Source organism: Mustela nigripes, chromosome 17, assembly GCF_022355385.1.
Source record: "Mustela nigripes isolate SB6536 chromosome 17, MUSNIG.SB6536, whole genome shotgun sequence".
NCBI lineage: Eukaryota > Metazoa > Chordata > Mammalia > Carnivora > Mustelidae > Mustela > Mustela nigripes.
The window spans coordinates 43,284,592-43,302,829 of NC_081573.1; the positions used below are offsets into that span (position 1 = coordinate 43,284,592).

At 39.1% G+C, this 18,238-nt stretch overlaps 1 protein-coding gene across 1 annotated transcript in view; it reads left to right on the top strand.

Moving 5' to 3' along the window:
- Positions 1-18,238, top strand: part of SNTB2 (syntrophin beta 2) — a 116,782-nt gene that overhangs the window by 41,684 nt on the left and 56,860 nt on the right. The window contains exon 2 of the mRNA XM_059383027.1: positions 8,664-8,877. Within this exon, the coding sequence (XP_059239010.1) occupies positions 8,664-8,877 (214 nt within the window). The remainder of the gene's footprint in view (positions 1-8,663; positions 8,878-18,238) is intronic.

The following is an 18,238-nucleotide window of genomic DNA, read 5'->3' on the forward strand; positions in this document are numbered from 1 at the left end:
AGTATTGATAAGTGTGATCCTGCTTTTCGTTTATTCATTTGTTTTGTTGTTTTAGATTCCACATATAAGTGAAATCATACGATATTTGTCTTTCTCTGTCTGACTTATTTCATTTAGCATAATACCCTCTAGATCTATCTATGTTGTCCCAAATGGCAAGATTTGGAGATCTATATATCTCACCATTTTCTTTTTCCATTCATCTATCAATTGACATTTGGGTTGCTTACATTTTCTATTGTAAATTATGCTACACCATACATGGGAGTGCATATATCTTTTCAAATTAGTGTTTTTCCTGTTTTACTTTTCTTTGTGTAAGTACTCAGTAGTGGAATTGGATCGTATGGTTGTTCTATTTTTAACTTTTTTTTAGGAACCTACTTTTTTCAACATTAGCTGTACTAATTTGTGTTACCACCAGTAGTGCATAAGAGTGCCTTTATCTCCACATCCTCACCAACACTTGTTATTATTTCTTGTCTTCTTGATTCTAGCCATTCTGATGGGTGTTAAGGTGTTATGTCATTGGGTTTTTGGTTTGCATTTTCTTGATGATCAGTGATGTTGAGCATCTTTTCATGTGTCTTTTGGCCATCTGTATATCTTCTTTGGAAAAATGTCTCTTCAGGTCCTCTATTTTTAATTGAATTATTTGGGCATGGTGGTGGTTTTTGGTGTTGAATTGTGTAAGTTCTTTATATTAAGCCCTTATTAAATGTATCAGATGAAAATATCTTCTCCCATTCAGTAGATTACCTTTTCATTTTGTTGATTGTTTCCTTTACTGTGCAAAACCTTTTTAATTTGGTGTAATCTCAATAGTTTATTTTTGCCTTTGTTTCCCTTGCGCTAGGAGACATGACAGAAAAATATTGCTATGGTTGATGTCAAAGAAATTACTGCTTATGTTCTCTTCTAGGAGATTTATAGTTTCAAGTCTCATGCTTAGTTCTTTAATCCAAAGTACAGATTATTGGGCTTTATGCTATACTTTTTATACTACTGGTTTAGATACTGATTGGCTCATGCTAACAAAGAAAACAATGCACACAGGAAAGGATTAAGGATAATGAAGAATAGTTCAGAGTTGGATATGGTGATTTGGAAGGGTTAGGACAGCCCCTAAGTGGAAGGAATTGGGACTGACAAGAGACACTGGTTATAGAGATCTATGTTAAATTTCAGGACTAGCATTGAAGGTTGCTGGGGACTAGAACATAAAGTGAGAAGAAAGTGTAAAATTGGAGCCGTGGTGAGCGGCTACAGTGTAGATACAGGAGGAAAAACAAGGCATTAGAAAACAGAGGGACAGAAAGGAGGAATAAAAAACAGTTGATGGAGTGCACTGTCCGATGTTGGAATGGGCAAGAATAAGGACTGGGAAATTAGAATTGGATAGGTAAGAGAACATTAGTGACTCTTTAGAATGTGGGTTTATTCAGAAGAGGTTAGAGAGCAAAAGGAGAAAATTTAAAAAGCAAGCATAAACTTTTTTCTTTCCTTTTTTTCCAAAATGTGGTAAAGAGAGAAAGGGACCAAGGGTTACAAAGTATGGCTTTTTCAGTTTGGATAAACTTGTTACCATTTTTGGCCAGTATTTTTATGGAGACTTGTGTCTTGTGAGTCTCCCGTCTCTTTTGCTTTTCATTCTCTTCTCCCCAGCTCTTTAATAGTAGAATGTCCTCTTCTTCACCTATTCTCAATCCCTTGGTGATCGTGCTAGAAGTCTTCCATTTGCCCCTCTGGGTTCACTCTTCCTTGTCTACCTGCTTTTTTCCCCACAAGGCTGACCTGAATGAATTACATCAACAAGCTTCTTTGCCCTTTGCTTTTGTTGAGTTTGGCCAATGGAGAGTCCCAACAGGACACTGGAGGGAAAGGAGGAAGAAAGTGAAATTGGAGCATTTATCCCCTTGGCTCCAAACTGGCTGAACTGACTGAAGGTCACTGCTCCCCTTGAGTCAGTCCCCTACAGGACTCCCCTGGGTCTGGTAACCAACCACTTCCTCTCCTGTTCCCTTTAGGCCTAGGTGTGTCAGCAGGATATCACACTCTATTTTCCCTTGTAGTTTCCGTGACATCTTGCCCACACCTTTATAAATTGTCTCTTCATTAATCCTGTGCCATTCGTTTGCTGCTGGGACCCTGACTCATACAGTGATCTTTTCTAGTCTCATGGCTTTGAATGTCATTCACACACCAGTTGCTCCCAAATTTATAGCTCCAGGTGTAAGACCTGTCTCTTAAACTACAGATTCGTATATCTGGCTGCCAGTTAGATTTGGCTGTTTAACATAGGTTTCAACTTACCAAACTTTCTTCCTAAACAAACCTGTTGATGGCAACTCTGTCCTTCCGGTTGTTTAGGGCAAAAATCTCAGTCATCCTCAATTTCTCCCCTTTTCTCACCCCTCCCCCATTTCTATCTGTCAGAATATTTGAGTAAGTCTACCTTTAGTAGAGAATCTCACTAGTTCTTACCACCTCCACTTCTGCCACCCTGGTCTCACTTACCGTAATCTTTCTCTTCTAATAATTGGTCTTCCTACTTTTTACCTTTGCCCTCTTTCACTCTGTTTTCCATATAGTAGCGAGAATGATTAAAATATAAGTTAGGTCATGTCACTCTTCTGCTTAAGACCTCTCTATGTCTTACCACTTCAGAAGAAAAGCCAAAAGTCCTTACAATGACCTGAAAGTCCCAAAATGATCTGCCTTGGACCCCATTATCTCTGTGACCCCATTTCAACTCTATCTCCCTTGATTACCCTGTGCTAGGCACCATGGCTTTCCTTACTTCTTTAACACTCTTCTCCCTGTCTGGAAGGCTTCTCCCAGACATCTACATGACTGGCTCCCCCACCTCCTAATTTAAGTCTTTGTTCAAACGTTGTCTTCTTTTAATTAATTAATTAATTAATTTATTTATTTATTTGACAGACAGCAATCACAAGTAGGCAGAGAGGCAGAGACAAAGGGGGGGAAGCAGTCTCCCCGCTGAGCAGAGAGCAGAGAGCATGTGGGATCATGACCTGAGCCAAAGGCAGAGGCTTTAACCCACTGAACCACCCAGGCACCCCGTTCAAGCATCTTCTTAATAAGGCTTGCCCTAACCACCTTACTTAAAAATTGCAAATTGACCCCCCCATGGCACTACTGATCAACCTTCCCGTTTTGTTTTCTTTTCCGTAACATTTAACATCTTATAACTATTATATAATTTACTTATCTTTTAATTATGTAGTAAAATTGCTTTTTCCCCCTCTCTGTTGTACAGTTCTGTGAGTTTTAACACATGTATAAATTATTGTGACTATCACCACAATCCTGATATAGGACAGTTCCATGCTGCAAAGAATGAATCACATCTTCCCCATTTCTAACCCTGGCAACCGCTGATCTGCTCTTAATCATATATTTTTGTCTTTTCAGTAGTGGGATCATGTAGTATGTAACCTTTCACCACTGGCTTATACTCAACATAATGCCTTTGAGATTCCACTGAGTTGCTCAGTGTGTCTACCCATTGAAGGAAATTTGGGTTGTTTCCAGTTTTGCCACTTACAAATAGAAGTGCTAAAAACATTTGCATATAGGCTTTTATGTGACCGTAAGTTTTGTTTCTCCAGAATATAATTTACTTACTAATTATACTTATCTCCTTTTTTTTTTTTGCATGCTTTGTTCATGGATTTATTGTTTTAAGTTCCTAAAACAGTTCCTAGCACATGCCAGGAGCTCAGTAAATTAGTGAATATACGGGCACCTGGGTGGCTCAGTGGGTTAAGCCGTTGCCTTCGGCTCAGGTCATGATCTCAGGGTCCTGGGATCAAGTCCCACATCGGGCTCTCTGCTCCGCGGGGAGCCTGCTTCCTTCCTCCTCTCTCTCTGCTTGCCTCTCTGCCTACTTGTGATCTCTCTCCGTCAAATAAATAAATAAAATCTTTAAAAAAAAATGAGTGAATATACTATGTTACTGTAAAATGGAAAGGTATGGGGCATATGTGGGTGGCAGAGTCAGTTGGGTACCCTACTTGGTTTCCACTTGGGTTGTGATCTTGGGATCAAGCCCGGCTTCAGGCTCTGTGCACAGTCTGCTTGAGACTCTCCTTCTGCTCCTCCCCTCCAAGGACGTGTGCTCTCTTTCTTTCTCAAATAAATAAATAAAACTTAAAAAAAAAAATGGAAAGGTGTAGTGAAACCATAATTACTCTGATTACATTCAGGGTTTACATTGACAATCCCCAGACCCCAAATGACAGGATACTTGATCTGAAAGAGACCTGTAAGTTGAGAATGTTAAAAGGCTTTTTACTGAAAGTAGAGTAATTCCTCCCTAATGTTTCTGGTGGCCAGATTCCTGATCAGATTGCTGATTTGGAGAAGAAGCTTGGGATGAGATTTAGGAGAAACCTCTTGGGAGAATTCTTTAACACTGATGTCACCATTACTCATTTGTGAGTGAAATGACAAGCCAGCTCTTCCACACTCAGGGTAGCCCAGAGACAAATTTGTTTGTAAAAGCTGGGGAAAATAATGACACCATTTTCCCCACATTGTCAGATCCCTTAGTTTCACTTAAACTCATACTACAGGCCACCAGATTAGGTGAGAAAAAGGTAAGTGTTAGAGATAAAAGTCAAAATAATGATTTATGAAATAATGATTATATGAAAGGTTGATGTTTAGAAGGGAAGGGGATTGGTTTACTGGAATACTTGTGTTTACAGCCATAAGTTATGTTTGCACTATGAAGTATCTATAAAAGGCACATAAAAAGGCCTTCAGCTCAAAATCTGATGCTACCTAATGCCCCAAACCAGGATCATAGGGTATCTCATTACAATACATGGACCTCCTCTAAATCTGTTCATTAGAGCATGGAATTCAGTAAGAATCATTTGGATCTTGGATCCTATCCAGTGCATTATAGTTTTTGAAGGCTCAATAAGATTTCAGTTTAAGGTGGTTCCATGTTTAAAGTTTGAGCAAGGTTTCAGAATAAGTTTTCTTCATTTCTTTTTTCATTTCATTTTTTGGGGGTTTGTGGTTTTTTGTTATTGTTGTTTTTTGTATAAGTTATACGGATCCATTAGAATTTCAAATATACAGAGCTATATAAAGAAAAGGCAGTCCTACACCTACATATAAGCACTATTGATATTTAGATGAAAATCCTTCCAGTCATCTTTCCAGGTGTGTGAACAGTACATGTATATGTTTTTGTCACTCCAATGAAAAGGGAGTGTAGTGCAAACACTGCACTACTCTGTAAATATCAGTGTTTCATTAAACATTTTGGAAGATAATCTTCAACTATCAGGAAAAATGAAATAATTCTGAAGTATACGGTGTGTCCTGAGTCAATCTGAATTCCTTGCAGGAGTGTAGAGTCTTTTTTAAATCCAGCCAGGTATCCAGGTGAGAGTACTGTGGTACCTGGAGAGGGCTAATTATCGGACTAAAACAGAACACTGTTAACTTTCCACCTCTCCCAAATCTCAGGTAAATTAGAAACAGATGTCTATTCACAGTTCTTCAGCTATTATGAGTGGCCAGTTAGAGTGGGGTGTGTCATTGTCATCAACTCAAGTGAAATCACTGCTCTTTCATAAGGCCATGAAATAGGCTGTGTATGTATGTATGTCTGAATTAAATATATGTGCAGTCATCATTTCAGTGATGTTACGTGCGACGGAATGAACTTCTAGGTAGATCAGGAGTTTCCTTTTATACTATAATATTCAAGAGGAATCATTTAGAATGCCTTTAATTTCCTCTGATTGTATCCTAATAGTCAGTGTACTGCCTTAAATGTTCAAAAAGCAAGTCTCTGCCATTGACCATGACTGGAAACTTGGGAATTTCTGCTAAAGTTCTTGTGATCTAATCCTCTCTTGAAAGCACAGAACTAAAGCATTGAAATGCCTGAGTCAGCTGCTCAAGGGATATACTGGCTGCACCCCCACTTATTTTTCTAGGATGAAAAAATCTCCTTGGTGACGTCTGAGGCAGCTAGCTTTTACCTTTTGCACCTAGAAATACACGTATTACCTTCTCCACGGAGAAAGTACACATACACACACACAAACTATATCTAAATTCTGGCGTTAGCACTTTTATATTTTCTACAATTAAGCTTAATTTCAGCAGATCTTACTTAATAACTTACAAGAAAATAATTTCACCTAGTTTCTACTGATTGTGTTAAAATTTTTTAAACTTTTCTATTTAGCTTAAGGAAGGAAAAGAAAGTCACATTGGACACCTGGCTGGCTCTTCAGAAGAGCATGAGACTCTTTCTTGATCTTGGGGTTGTGAGTTCGAGCCCCACATTCAGTGTAGAGATTACTTAAATTAATAAATAAACTTAAAGGCACGTACTGTTCTGCTGAAACTTTTTTACTTATTTAGTGTTACTTCCCTTTTATAGATGAGGACCTCAGAACAGTCAAGTAGAAAACACAGTTGGTATTTGAACCAGATCCATCTGAGTCCAAAGGACTGTCTATAATCCATCATGCTGTAGAATGAGCTGCAGAATGCTAGGCTTATAAAAAACTATTATCAGTATTATTAAATAAAAGGGTACCTGGGTGGCTCGGTGGTCATGCCTTCGGCTCAGGTCATGATCTCAGGGTCCTGGGATCCAGGCCCGCATCGGACTCTCTGCTCAGCAGGGACCCTGCTTCCCCTCTCTGTCTCTACCTGCCTCTCTGCCTACTTGTGACCTCTCTCTCTGTCAAATAAATAAATAAAATCTTTAAAAATATATTATTAAGTAAAAAAAGCAAGTTTAGTGCAGTACGCATTATATATCATCATTACGTGAAGTGTATGTATGTATATGTATGTACATGCATGTGTTTAATTTTACATATGCCTAGCATATCTAGCATATGTCTGGAAGACCATATAATGGTTGCCTCCAGAGATGGGAATTGGACTGCTAGGAATCTAGGTGTTTTATTATAGAATCTTTTAGGGGCACCTGGGTGGCTTATTTGGTTAAACATGACCTGAGCTGAAATCAGGAGTCAGTCAATTAATTGATTGAGCCATCCAGGTACCCCAGCTTGTAAATCTTCCACTGCTGTAGAATATTAATACTATTATGATATAAGCACTGATAATGATCATATCTTTCTAGTTTTTCAATTCCTATGATACTACTCAAATGACCCTCCCATGTTAGAATTTGAGAGGAAAGTAGAATACTGATGTAATACATCATGATAGCAGAGGTAATGATGGCTACATTCTGCATTCGACTATTTACATTTTTAATGCCACTTGAAATTTTAATAATTTATCTGTTTTTTGAAACAAAAACACCTTGCCCCAAATGACAGCAGTTGCCAGCCATAACTGAGGTCAAAGAAGTGTTTTACAAGTCTTAAAATTGAACTTACAAAGAAAAAAGTTTGCCGTCTACTAAAAGCTGTATTTTAATTTGGGGCTACCATTAATCAGTATACCTTATCTTGAATACACTTTATTTTTGCATTTGTTTTCAAATCTATAATGATCTCTTTATGTAGTTGTCTCCCTTTATTAGACTGGGCAGGGTTCATGCTTCTTCATTTGTTACTATATTTTTAGTGGGTAGCCTAATTCCTGGCAGTTGGTAGGTAGCTAAAAATATTGCTTGAGCTGAATTGAATTGAAGTAGAGATATTTAGCTTAGTTGGGAAAAAAGAAAGAGAAATAATCTCAGTTTTTAAATAACTGAAGTGTTCTCATGTGGAAGAGGTTAAGTTTTTTCTATATGGTTTCAGTAGATTGTAAACCAGTGGGTGGAAGTTTCAAGAATTTTCTGAATGTTGAGTTGTCTAAAGCTAAGTGGCCCTGTCTCAGAAGGTACTGATTCTGTCACCAGGAGATTCATTTGTGGCTGGTCAGCTATAGAAATAATTCAAGTATTTAATTGTTCATTTTTGTTTGTTTGTTTTTGGCAACTTGGGGATTTTTTAATAGATTTTTTACTTATTTGAGAGAGAGAAAGCACAAGCAGGGGGAGGAGGGGAAGGAGAGGGAGAAGCAGGGTTCCTACTGAGTACAGAACCCAACGCAGGGATCAATCCCAGGACTCTGAGATCATGACCTGAGCCCAGGTCAGATGCTTACCCAAATGAGCCACCCAGATGCCCCCATTTGTTTCTTTATTCATTTCTTCAAACGTGTACTGAGCCCACACTGCCCTTAGGTGTTGGATACTAAAGCTGAATACATCATAATTCCTTCCCTCGAAGAACTCAGACCCATCAGGTAAATGGAAATATTAGCAAAGGGTTACAACACAGGGTGCTAAGAGGTTGTTACAGAGGTGTATTGGTAATACCCTAGAGAGCTGACAGGAAAGTTTGCTGAGGAGGTGACTCTGAAGTAGAATTGACCAGTTACATAGAGAGAGGAGTCCTGAGCAGAAGGAAAAATACATGCAAAAGCTCAGAAATTAAACTTTTAGAATAAAGTAGTGGCTTTTCACTTGGGTTATGTAGCCTTGAAATACCCTCCAATCCTAAAATTCTGTGTGCTGGCTCTTTAACTTAGCATCTTTTTTCACTTCCTGGCAGCTATTACATGAATGTGTGTATTTTCGTTGTCATTTTTCATAGGAAGCAAAATCAGTGACCTTCTTCTTTGATTTTTGTTTGTAGTTAAATTCATCCGAGAAGTTACACCATATATCAAGAAGCCATCATTAGTATCAGATCTACCATGGGAAGGTGCATCTCCTCAGTCACCAAGCTTTAGTGGCAGTGAGGACTCTGGTTCTCCAAAACATCAGAACAACACCAAGGACAGGAAGGTCATCCCTCTCAAAATGTGCTTTGCTGCTAGAAACCTAAGCATGCCGGATCTGGAAAACAGGTGAGCTGTACCTAAGGAGAATATCATACTTAAGGCTTTACAAACTTAAGGTTATGTTGTAAAATTACTTATGCATATTTTTAATAATATGACTATTGACTACGTTATTCAGAGGAAAACATCACCCTGAGATGAGAAAATAATTTTGGGGGTTCCATATTTAAATTACTTCACACATATAGGCCCATATACATATATAGAAAAATATGGGACAAACATACAAGAAACTTAATGGTGGTTACTTGCAGGGAGTGAAATAAGATTAGAAGGTAGGAGAGAAAGGGCTTCTGCTCTTCATTTTATACTTTCCTGGAGTATTAGTACTTTTCTCACTAAGAAATTTCTTTATAATTTTAAAAACCTTGTTAAAGAAATCTTAAATGTCCCCTCAGATGGAAACTCCGTATATTGTATATTGTATATTGTATTTAACATGGAGTCAGATGTTTGATTATAGATATGGCTGTATCAACTAGCAATGTGACCTGGCAAGTTGGCGTCTCTTGACTTGACTTTTCTTATTTGTAAAAAGAGGGAGCTGGATTAAATAATTTCTTATGTATCTTGTAGTCCTTTTTTTTTTTTTTTAAAGATTTTATTTATTTATTTGACAGAGAGAGAGAGGGATCACAAGTAGGCAGAGAGACAGGCAGAGAGAAAGGGGAAAGCAGGCCTCCCGCTGGGCAGAGAGCCCGATTCAGGGCTCGATCCCAGAACCCTGAGACCATGACCCGAGCCGAAGGCGGAGCCCCAACCCTCTGAGCCACCCAGGTTCCCCTGTCCCTTGTAGTTCTGTAGCCAGTCAGGTTCTATGATGATTGTCTTCAGTGATTCCATGAACGGGTACTGGTAAACCTAGTGTTAGGTTAGATATTAGGGGGAAAAAAGGAGAGAGATGAACTTATCCAAAGACATAGACAAGGACCAGACTTTTTATAATGTACTTTCACTTTCATGGTGTCTTCTGATCTGAATGCACAGCGAGGTGCCCAGTCAGGATGGATAGATCACAAGAAGACAGCAAGAAGTTGAGTGATTTTAGACATTTTAAAGAATATTTTATTTATTTGAGAAAGAGAGAATGTGAGAGAGCATGAGCAGGTGAGGGGCAGAGCCACAGGCAGACCCTTAACTAACTGAGCCATCCAGGCGCCCTGACATTGGGCATTTTAGGCCATAAAGACATTAAAGATCTTGCTCTGTAATATGTTGTATGGTACTAACAAGTTGAGTTCTGCAGTCACCGAGACCTTCTCATGGAAATTAGACAATCCTGATTAGGGTATGCTGCTGAAAAGAAGGCTCAGAGCAAATACTTTCACCTCCATAAATCACTATATCCTCATTTGTTTTTAAAAAAAGAAGGATAGGGACACCTAGGTGGCTCAGTTGGTTAAGTGTCTGCCTTTGGCTTAGGTCATGGTCCCAGGGTCCTGGGATTGAGCCCAAGGACTCCTTGCTCGACAGGGAGCTTCTCCCTGTCCTCCTGCCATTTCCCCCTGCTTGTGTTCTCTCACACACTCTCTGTCAAATAAATAAATAAAATCTTTTTTAAGAATTAAAAAGAAGGGGGCGCCTGGGTGGCTCAGTGGGTTAAAGCCTCTGCCTTATCAGGGTCCTGGGATGGAGCCCCGCATCAGGCTCTCTGCTCAGTGGGGAGCCTGCTTCCTCTCTCTTTCTCTCTGCCTACTTGTGATCTCTGTCTGTCAAATAAATAAAATCTTAAAAAAAAAAAAAAGAATTAAAAAGAAGGATAATAATGCTTAATTCAGTATGCAGATTAAATGAGACAATACATATGAAGTCCTTTGCACAGAGCCGGGCACATAGTAGGTTCTTAAGAAAGAGCAACTTAGGGCACCTGGGTGGCTCAGTTGGTTGAGCGACAGCCTTCGGCTTAGATCATGATCCCGGAGTCCCGGGATTGAGTCCCGCGTCGGGCTCCCAGCTCCTTGGTAGTCTGCTTCTCCCTTTGACTTTCTCCCCTCTCATGCTCTCTCTCACTGTCTCTCTCTCAAATAAAAAAAATTTTAAAAAAAGAAAAAAGAGGAGCTTAAAGAAATCTTAATTGCCAACTATATACACATTTTGAAAATTATATTCTGTATATTTGTATTGTTTTTGTTTGCCTTTTTTTTTTTTAAAGATTTTATTTATTTATTTGACAGAGAGAAATCACAAGTAGATGGGAGAGGCAGGCAGAGAGAGAGAGAGGGAAGCAGGCTCCCTGCTGAGCAGAGAGCCCGATGCGGGACTCGATCCCAAGACCCTGAGATCATGACCTGAGCCAAAGGCAGCGGCTTAACCCACTGAGCCACCCAGGCGCCCCTTGTTTGCCTTTTTTTAAAAGTTTAAGATATTATAGAAATTATTTCAAGTTACATATAGATTTGTTTGTGAAAGATCATGTGCATGTTAAATCATATCTAAATTAGCACAGCTTGGTCTTTAAAGAATTGCTCTATTTTTTTCATGAAGTAAGAATTTAATTTGTAAAGTAAGTAGTCACCTCTACCTCTTGAATCAAAATTAATTTTTTTTCTTCAAATGAGATACATTTATGTAAAGCTTTTGGTTAATCACAGACTTAAAATAATTAGTAGGGGCCACAAAGAAAGAACTAGACTAGAGAAACAATGTGGTAAAGAACAAACAACAACTAAATTTGCCAACTTGTTGTCAGACAGGAATATTTTCAGGCTAAGTCTCTTCATTGTAAATCATTTCTGAGAATGAGAATAGATATCTCTTGTCTTAGTCTATTGTGGCTGCTATAACAAAATACCATAGACTGGGTGACTTCTGCCCCTTCCAAAACGTTATTTTGCATAGTTCTGGTAGAGGATAGGAAGTCTAAGATAAGATGCTGGCAGAATCAGCATCTGGTGAGGGTCGGCTTCCTGATTCATAGATGTCTGTCTTCTTGGTGTGTCCTTACATGGCGGAAGAGTCTAGAGAGCTCTCTTTTATAAGAGCACTCTCAGTAAGGACGTCCCTGCCCTCATGATCTTATCACCTCCCAAAAACCCCATCTCCTAATATCACAGTGAGGGTTGGGCTTTTAACATGTGTAGTACTGCTGATATAGCTGGGCATTAGAGAAAAAGGCAAAGTATTATAAAGTTTCTACAGGACTCAGGTATGGGAGTGGAGGGTTTGAAGGAGGAAGGTGACGGTGGCTCAGTGGGTTAAAGCCTCTGCCTTCCACTCAGGTCATGATCCCGGGGTCCTGGGATTGAGCCCCACATCGGGCTCTCTGCTCAGTGGGGAGCCTGTTTCCTCCTCTATTTCTCTCTCTCTCTCTCTACCTGCCTCTCTGCCTACTTGAGATCTCTATCTGTCAAATAAATAAATAAATAATCTTTTAAAAAATCATTAGAAAAATAAAAGAGGAAGGTGATATGACTATATGATTGAAGATTGTGCTACTTTATCTTCTACTTAGACGTCTTCTAGAACTCACTAACCTTGGCCTTCATTAAAATTTGGGGCTGCATTTTCTGTAGCATCCATGCTAAATGCTAGGGACATCTGGTGCATGATCACATTTGAAATAGGTCTTCAGAACCAATTGGAGAGGGCAGTTTAGGTTATTAGAATCATATCACACCTTGCTCTTCAGTAAGACGGCCAGTCTCCTGAGACATGGTGTACTATACAAGGAGAAGTTTTAGAAGATTGAGACTATTGCAGATTCTTAATCTTAATACTGGAAAGTAATTTATTTCTCATGTTACTTGAATTACTAAAATTTGTAGATAATTTGCTTTTTATAAAATATAAATTGGAAGAGGTTCAAGGTTATTTCTATATCACTTTTACTTGCATTCCATTGTGCTTTCTGGAGAAAAAGAGAAACAGTGGAATTACCAGCACCTGGCAAAATTGTGCATAACTTCAGTTATGTCCACAGGAATGTGAACATCTATCCTATATGTCTTAACAGAAAAAGTGTTCAGAACCCATTAGCTAATTAGATAGAAGTTAGGATGATGGGCTTTGTAACTCTGGCCAAGTTATTTGTTTTCTGTAAGTCTTGGTTTCCTGCTATCTAAAATGAAAGCTTATGTGCAGATTAAATAAGAAGATGATTATAAAATTGGCACAGTAAGCTTTTAGTATACTATTATTATAGGTGCCATTTGTGTCCTATGACCTTAAATAAGTTCCTTAATTTCTCTGTCCTGTTTTCTCTGTCTATAAAATGGACATAATAGTGCTTGCTCAACTAGTCTTTTAGAACTACTTCAAGGATAAATAAGATAACATCTATAAAATCACTTGGAACTCTTTGATCCTTAAATTTATCTCAACTCTTTCTCAGGAAGATGTCATGACAAGTAACACAGCTGCAACATTTAAAGCCATGGAAAAAAACAGTCCATTGTAGGAACAGTAAAAATAAGTTTTGTTAGGACATCTGTGAGCAAAACATTTATCAAGTTGCAGTTTTATGTAACCATATTTCTATTTGAAAATTTTAATCTTCAACATAGTCTCTGGTAAAACCCAGAGCAAGAACTAAGCCTAGATGTTTCCTAATGTGGAAAATGGCTTTGTTCTTTAAGCCCTTGGTAGGCATGTGGTTTCCCAACATTCTTTACTTTTTTCCTAATATTTTACTGTGCATAATCTTTCAACATAAAGCAGGGTCAAAGAATCCTATGTTCAATACTCTTTTCCCACCACCTAGATTCTACCATTAATATTTTACTATACTTTCTTTAGCACAGATGACCCATCTATCCATCTGTTATTCCATTTTAATTTTTCTTGATACTTTTCAAAGTGAATTGTAAATTCACTTTGTGAATACTTAAGCATAATTTCTAAATACTTAAGCATGCATATAAGTAAGTAGTTCAGTGTTTCATTTTTTTTTCTTTTAAGAAAATATTTACAGGGCGCCTGGGTGGCTCAGTGGATTAGGCCGCTGCCTTCGGCTCAGGTCATGATCTCAGGGTCTTGGGATCGAGTCCCGCATCGGGCTCTCTGCTCAGCAGGGAGCCTGCTTCCCTCTCTCTCTCTCTCTGCCTGCCTCTCTGTCTACTTGTGATTTCTCTCTGTCAAATAAATAAATTAAAAAAAAAAAAAAAAAAAAAAAAAAAAAAAAGAAAATATTTACATATAATAAAATGCACAAATCATAAACTTGGACAAATGCATACAATTATATAACCTGAGCCTATCAAGGCGTAGTATATTACCTTCACCTTGGAAAGTTTTCTTGTGCCCTTTCTCACTCAGTTCCTTCTCCCATCTTCAAAGGCTACTACTGTTCTGACTTTCTACTATAGATTAGTTTTAACTATTCTGAAATTTTGTATAAATGCAATCATATGTACTCTTTTGTGGTAGAATTCTTTTACTCAGTGTGAGGTTTTTGAGGATTTGTTTATCTTGTTGCATATATTTATTGCTGAATGATGTCGTGTTATCTGAATAGATCACTATTCCGTTCTCTGTTTTCCCATTGATGGGAGCTACTTCCAGTTTAGAGTTAATGAAGTTACTATGAATATTTTTGTACAACCCTTTGTAGGCTTACATTTTCATTTTTCTAGGGTAAATTCTTTTTTTTTTTTTTTTAAGATTTTATTTATTTATCAGAGAGAGAGGGAGAGAGCGAGCACAGGCAGACAGAATGGCAGACAGAGGCAGAGGGAGAAGCAGGCTCCCTGCCGAGCAAGGAGCCCGATGTGGGACTCGATCCCAGGACGCTGGGATCATGACCTGAGCTGAAGGCAGCTGCTTAACCAACTGAGCTACCCAGGCGTCCCTTCTTCAGTAAATTCTTAAGTGTAGAATTGCTGGGTCAAATAATTTAGTTTTCTGGGGTGCCTGGGTGACACAGTGGGTTAAGCGTCCAACTCTTAGTTTTAGCCCAGGTCATGATCTCAGGGTCATGGGATTGAGCCCCTTGTCAGGCTCCGTGCTCAACAGGAATCTGCTGGAGATTCTCTCTTTCCATCTCCCCCAACACTGGCTCTCTCTCTCAAATAAATAAATCTTTTTTTTTTTTTTTAAAGATCTATTTGTTTATTTGACAGACAGAAATCACAAGGAGGCAGAGAGGCAGGCAGAGAGAGAGGAGGAAGCAGGCTCCCCACCGAGCAGAGAGCCCAATGCGGGGCTCAATCCCAGGACCCTGGATCATGACCTGAGCCTAAGGCAGAGGCTTTAACCCACTGAGCCACCCAGGTGCCCCAATAAATAAATCTTTTTAAAAAAAAAGTTTAGTTTTCTAAATGTTAGTCTTTTTTCCCAAAGTGATTGTGCCATTTAAATGAATGCTGTTACTAATAAATTAAATATACCAGCAGTATATGAGAGATTGCGTTGTTCTGCATCTCACCAACATTGGTGCTATCAGTCTTTTTAATACTAACTATTCCAATGGTGTGTAGTAGAATCTCTTTGTGAATCATCCTTCATCTCAATATAAAGGTTTCACTTTCTTTTTTTTTTTTTTAAAGATTTTATTTATTTATTTGTCAGAGAGAGAGAAGCGAGAGCAAGCACAGGCAGACAGAGTGGCGGGCAGAGGCAGAGGGAGAAGCAGGCTCCCCGCCAAGCAAGGAGCCTGATGTGGGACTCGATCCCAGGACGTTGGGATCATGACCTGAGCCGAAGGCAGCCGCTTAACAAACTGAACCACCCAGGCGTCCCAAGGTTTCACTTTCTAAACCAAAATTTACTTGACATGAGAGGGAAACATCTTTTTTTTCTGTTTTACTACTTTGGTTTAGTTTCAGTGACTGGAGCTGAAAGAAAGTGCTGACCATCAGTATGAGTAAGTAAGGAGGAGGAAGAAGTTTGTTCTCTTCCTCCAGCTTGAGATCTCAAGACCTCACTAGGTCTTTTGCTAGTTATAAACAGTTCATTGTGGGAAATGGAAGCTAAGTAAATAATGATGAAGTCCAGGGAACATGAGTCCATTCCTTCCCAAACAGTACTGTAGGCAGTGTGTTTAGTAATAACAAGGTGTTCTTAAATGCTGCTTTCCAGAAATATTTGCTGTTAGCTTGAACTGGAAGTCTTAGTCGTCTTCACGTTGGCTATTTTCCATGTAAAAGGTAAATTTTGGCTTCATGACATATAAAACAGTACGATTATTATTAAATTAAACATATAAGTTAAGTCAAAGACTACTAAAAGGAGAAATAAGCAGGCTAGACTTACAGAATCCTATGTTCCAGTGTACCTAAACATTGATTTGATTCATCTGATCAAAATGTACTTGCATTTCTCAGGAAATCCTCAGTGGTTTGATTAGAGGCCAAAACTCTTCACACTGTAGCTGTCTCCTCCTCTCTCCTGTGAGCCCAAACAATTACTGGCAGACTGCCTTCAAATTTTTATTACCAGAGTTTTCCTTTGAGTTTTTCTTTTAAAATAGCAGTAGACCTTCTGAAATGCTTTGTCCCCTTTATCGAGATTTTGGGGCTCCTTCTCCAAAGGCAAAGTCTTCTGGAGCCTAGAATCATCAGTCCTGTTTTGGAGTTTCTTTTCAGTTTCTTTTAAGTTAGTTTTCGATTTCACAGTCCTTCTTAAGAAACACCTAAATTTCTCTTTTCATGAAAAATTGGTGCTCCTGCCTTGTGAACTAATTTGCTGTCGGTTTTCATCTTTTTCCAGCTTAGTAGTCCCAGTATCTTACCCTGTTTAATCAGGTTTAGTTTCATTTTGTAACAGATTTACTTTCCATTCTTCTACTTATTGATAACTAGGATCCCTGACATCAGGATTTTCAGAGTCTAGACTGTGTCAACGGAGTCTGAGAGACTGTCCCAGAAACAGTATGAAGTGTAAAGGCTTTTTCGGAAGGTGGAACGTTTTGTGCCTAGGGAAGGATGAACAGATTCCTATCTTTAGTACTAAGTAGGTCAGTAGGAGGAGTGAAAAAAATTTCTCATCATGGTTTTGCGACTGAACTTTTTAGCATATGTTTAAAGGATGTTATGCTGGTTACAGTGCCAAAGCAGCCAGGTGGAAATAAATGGCCCAAACAACTAGCCTGATGGTGGGGACTGAAGTAGGGATATCACTGGCTCTTCTGCTCAGTTTAGTGGATGAGAGTGGGTATGAATCTTTCGCTGGGTTGAGGGTGGGGCAGTCACTGGCTGCAGGGTGTGGGGAATGCTGGAACAGACTTGCAGCCAGCTTCTTTATTTTAGCTCTGTGCTTTACTCCCACTCCCAGAGGTTAACTGGTGCCTCTAATTCCCCATCTGCTTCAGGATTCTGCAACACAGATGTACTGGGATTTTACTCCCCACTTTTCTTAGGTCTGCTAAGTCATTTAACTCCTCTGTCTGCTTGCCACCTTCCAAAATTCTGTTGTAGTTGCTTTTCTCCTGTTCTCTATTGTAGAATTATGCTCTTTAATTCTCTATTGTAGAATTATGCTCTTGAAAGTCCTCTTTAAGGGCACCTGGCTGCTGGTTCAGTTGGTGGATCTTGATCTCAGGGTTGTAAGTTTGAGCACCACATTCCGGGCGGAAATTACTTAAAATCAAATCAGTCAAGGGACACCTGAGTGGCTCATTTGGTTAATCATCTACCTTTGGGTCAGTTCTTGATCCCAGGGTCCTGGGATTGATTCCTGCATCAGGCTCCTTGCTTAGCTGGGATCCTGCTTCTCCCTTTATCTGCTGCCCTCCCACTTGTGCTCTCTCGCTCTCTCTGACAAATAAATAAATAAAATCTTAAAAATCAAATCAGGGGCATCTGGGTGGCTCCGTGGGTTAAAGCCTCTGCCTTTAGCTCAGGTCATGATCTCAGGGTCCTGGAATCAAGCCCTGCATCCGGCTCTTTGCTCAGCAGGGAGCCTGCTTCCCCCTCTCTCTCTGCCTGCCTTTCTGCCTACTTGTGATGTCTGTCTGTTAAATAAATAAACAAATTCTTTTTAAAAAAATCAATCAACCAATCCCCTTTAAAGTTTGTGATGACTTCTCAGATACAACAGCAAAAGCATGTTATGTAAGAGAAAAAATTGATAAAAATAAAAGTTGAGCTTCATGAAAATTACAAACTTCTGGTCTGTAAAAGACACTATATAATAGGGTCTCCAGGAAAACAACCAGTAGGAGAGATGGATAGATGAATGAATGGACGGATGGGTGGATGGATAGAGAGTTAGATTACAGGAATGGGCATTGGCCATTATGAAGGCCAATCCCATGATCTGCTTTCTATAAACTGGAGAACCAGGAAAGCCAGTGGTATAATACAGTCTGAGTTCCAAGGCCCAAGAACCAAAAGTGCTAGTATGCAAGAGCAACTCAAGCAAAGAGCAGATTCACCCTTCTTCTACCAGTTGAAATGTTATATTCATGCTGAGCAGATTGGATGATGCCCAC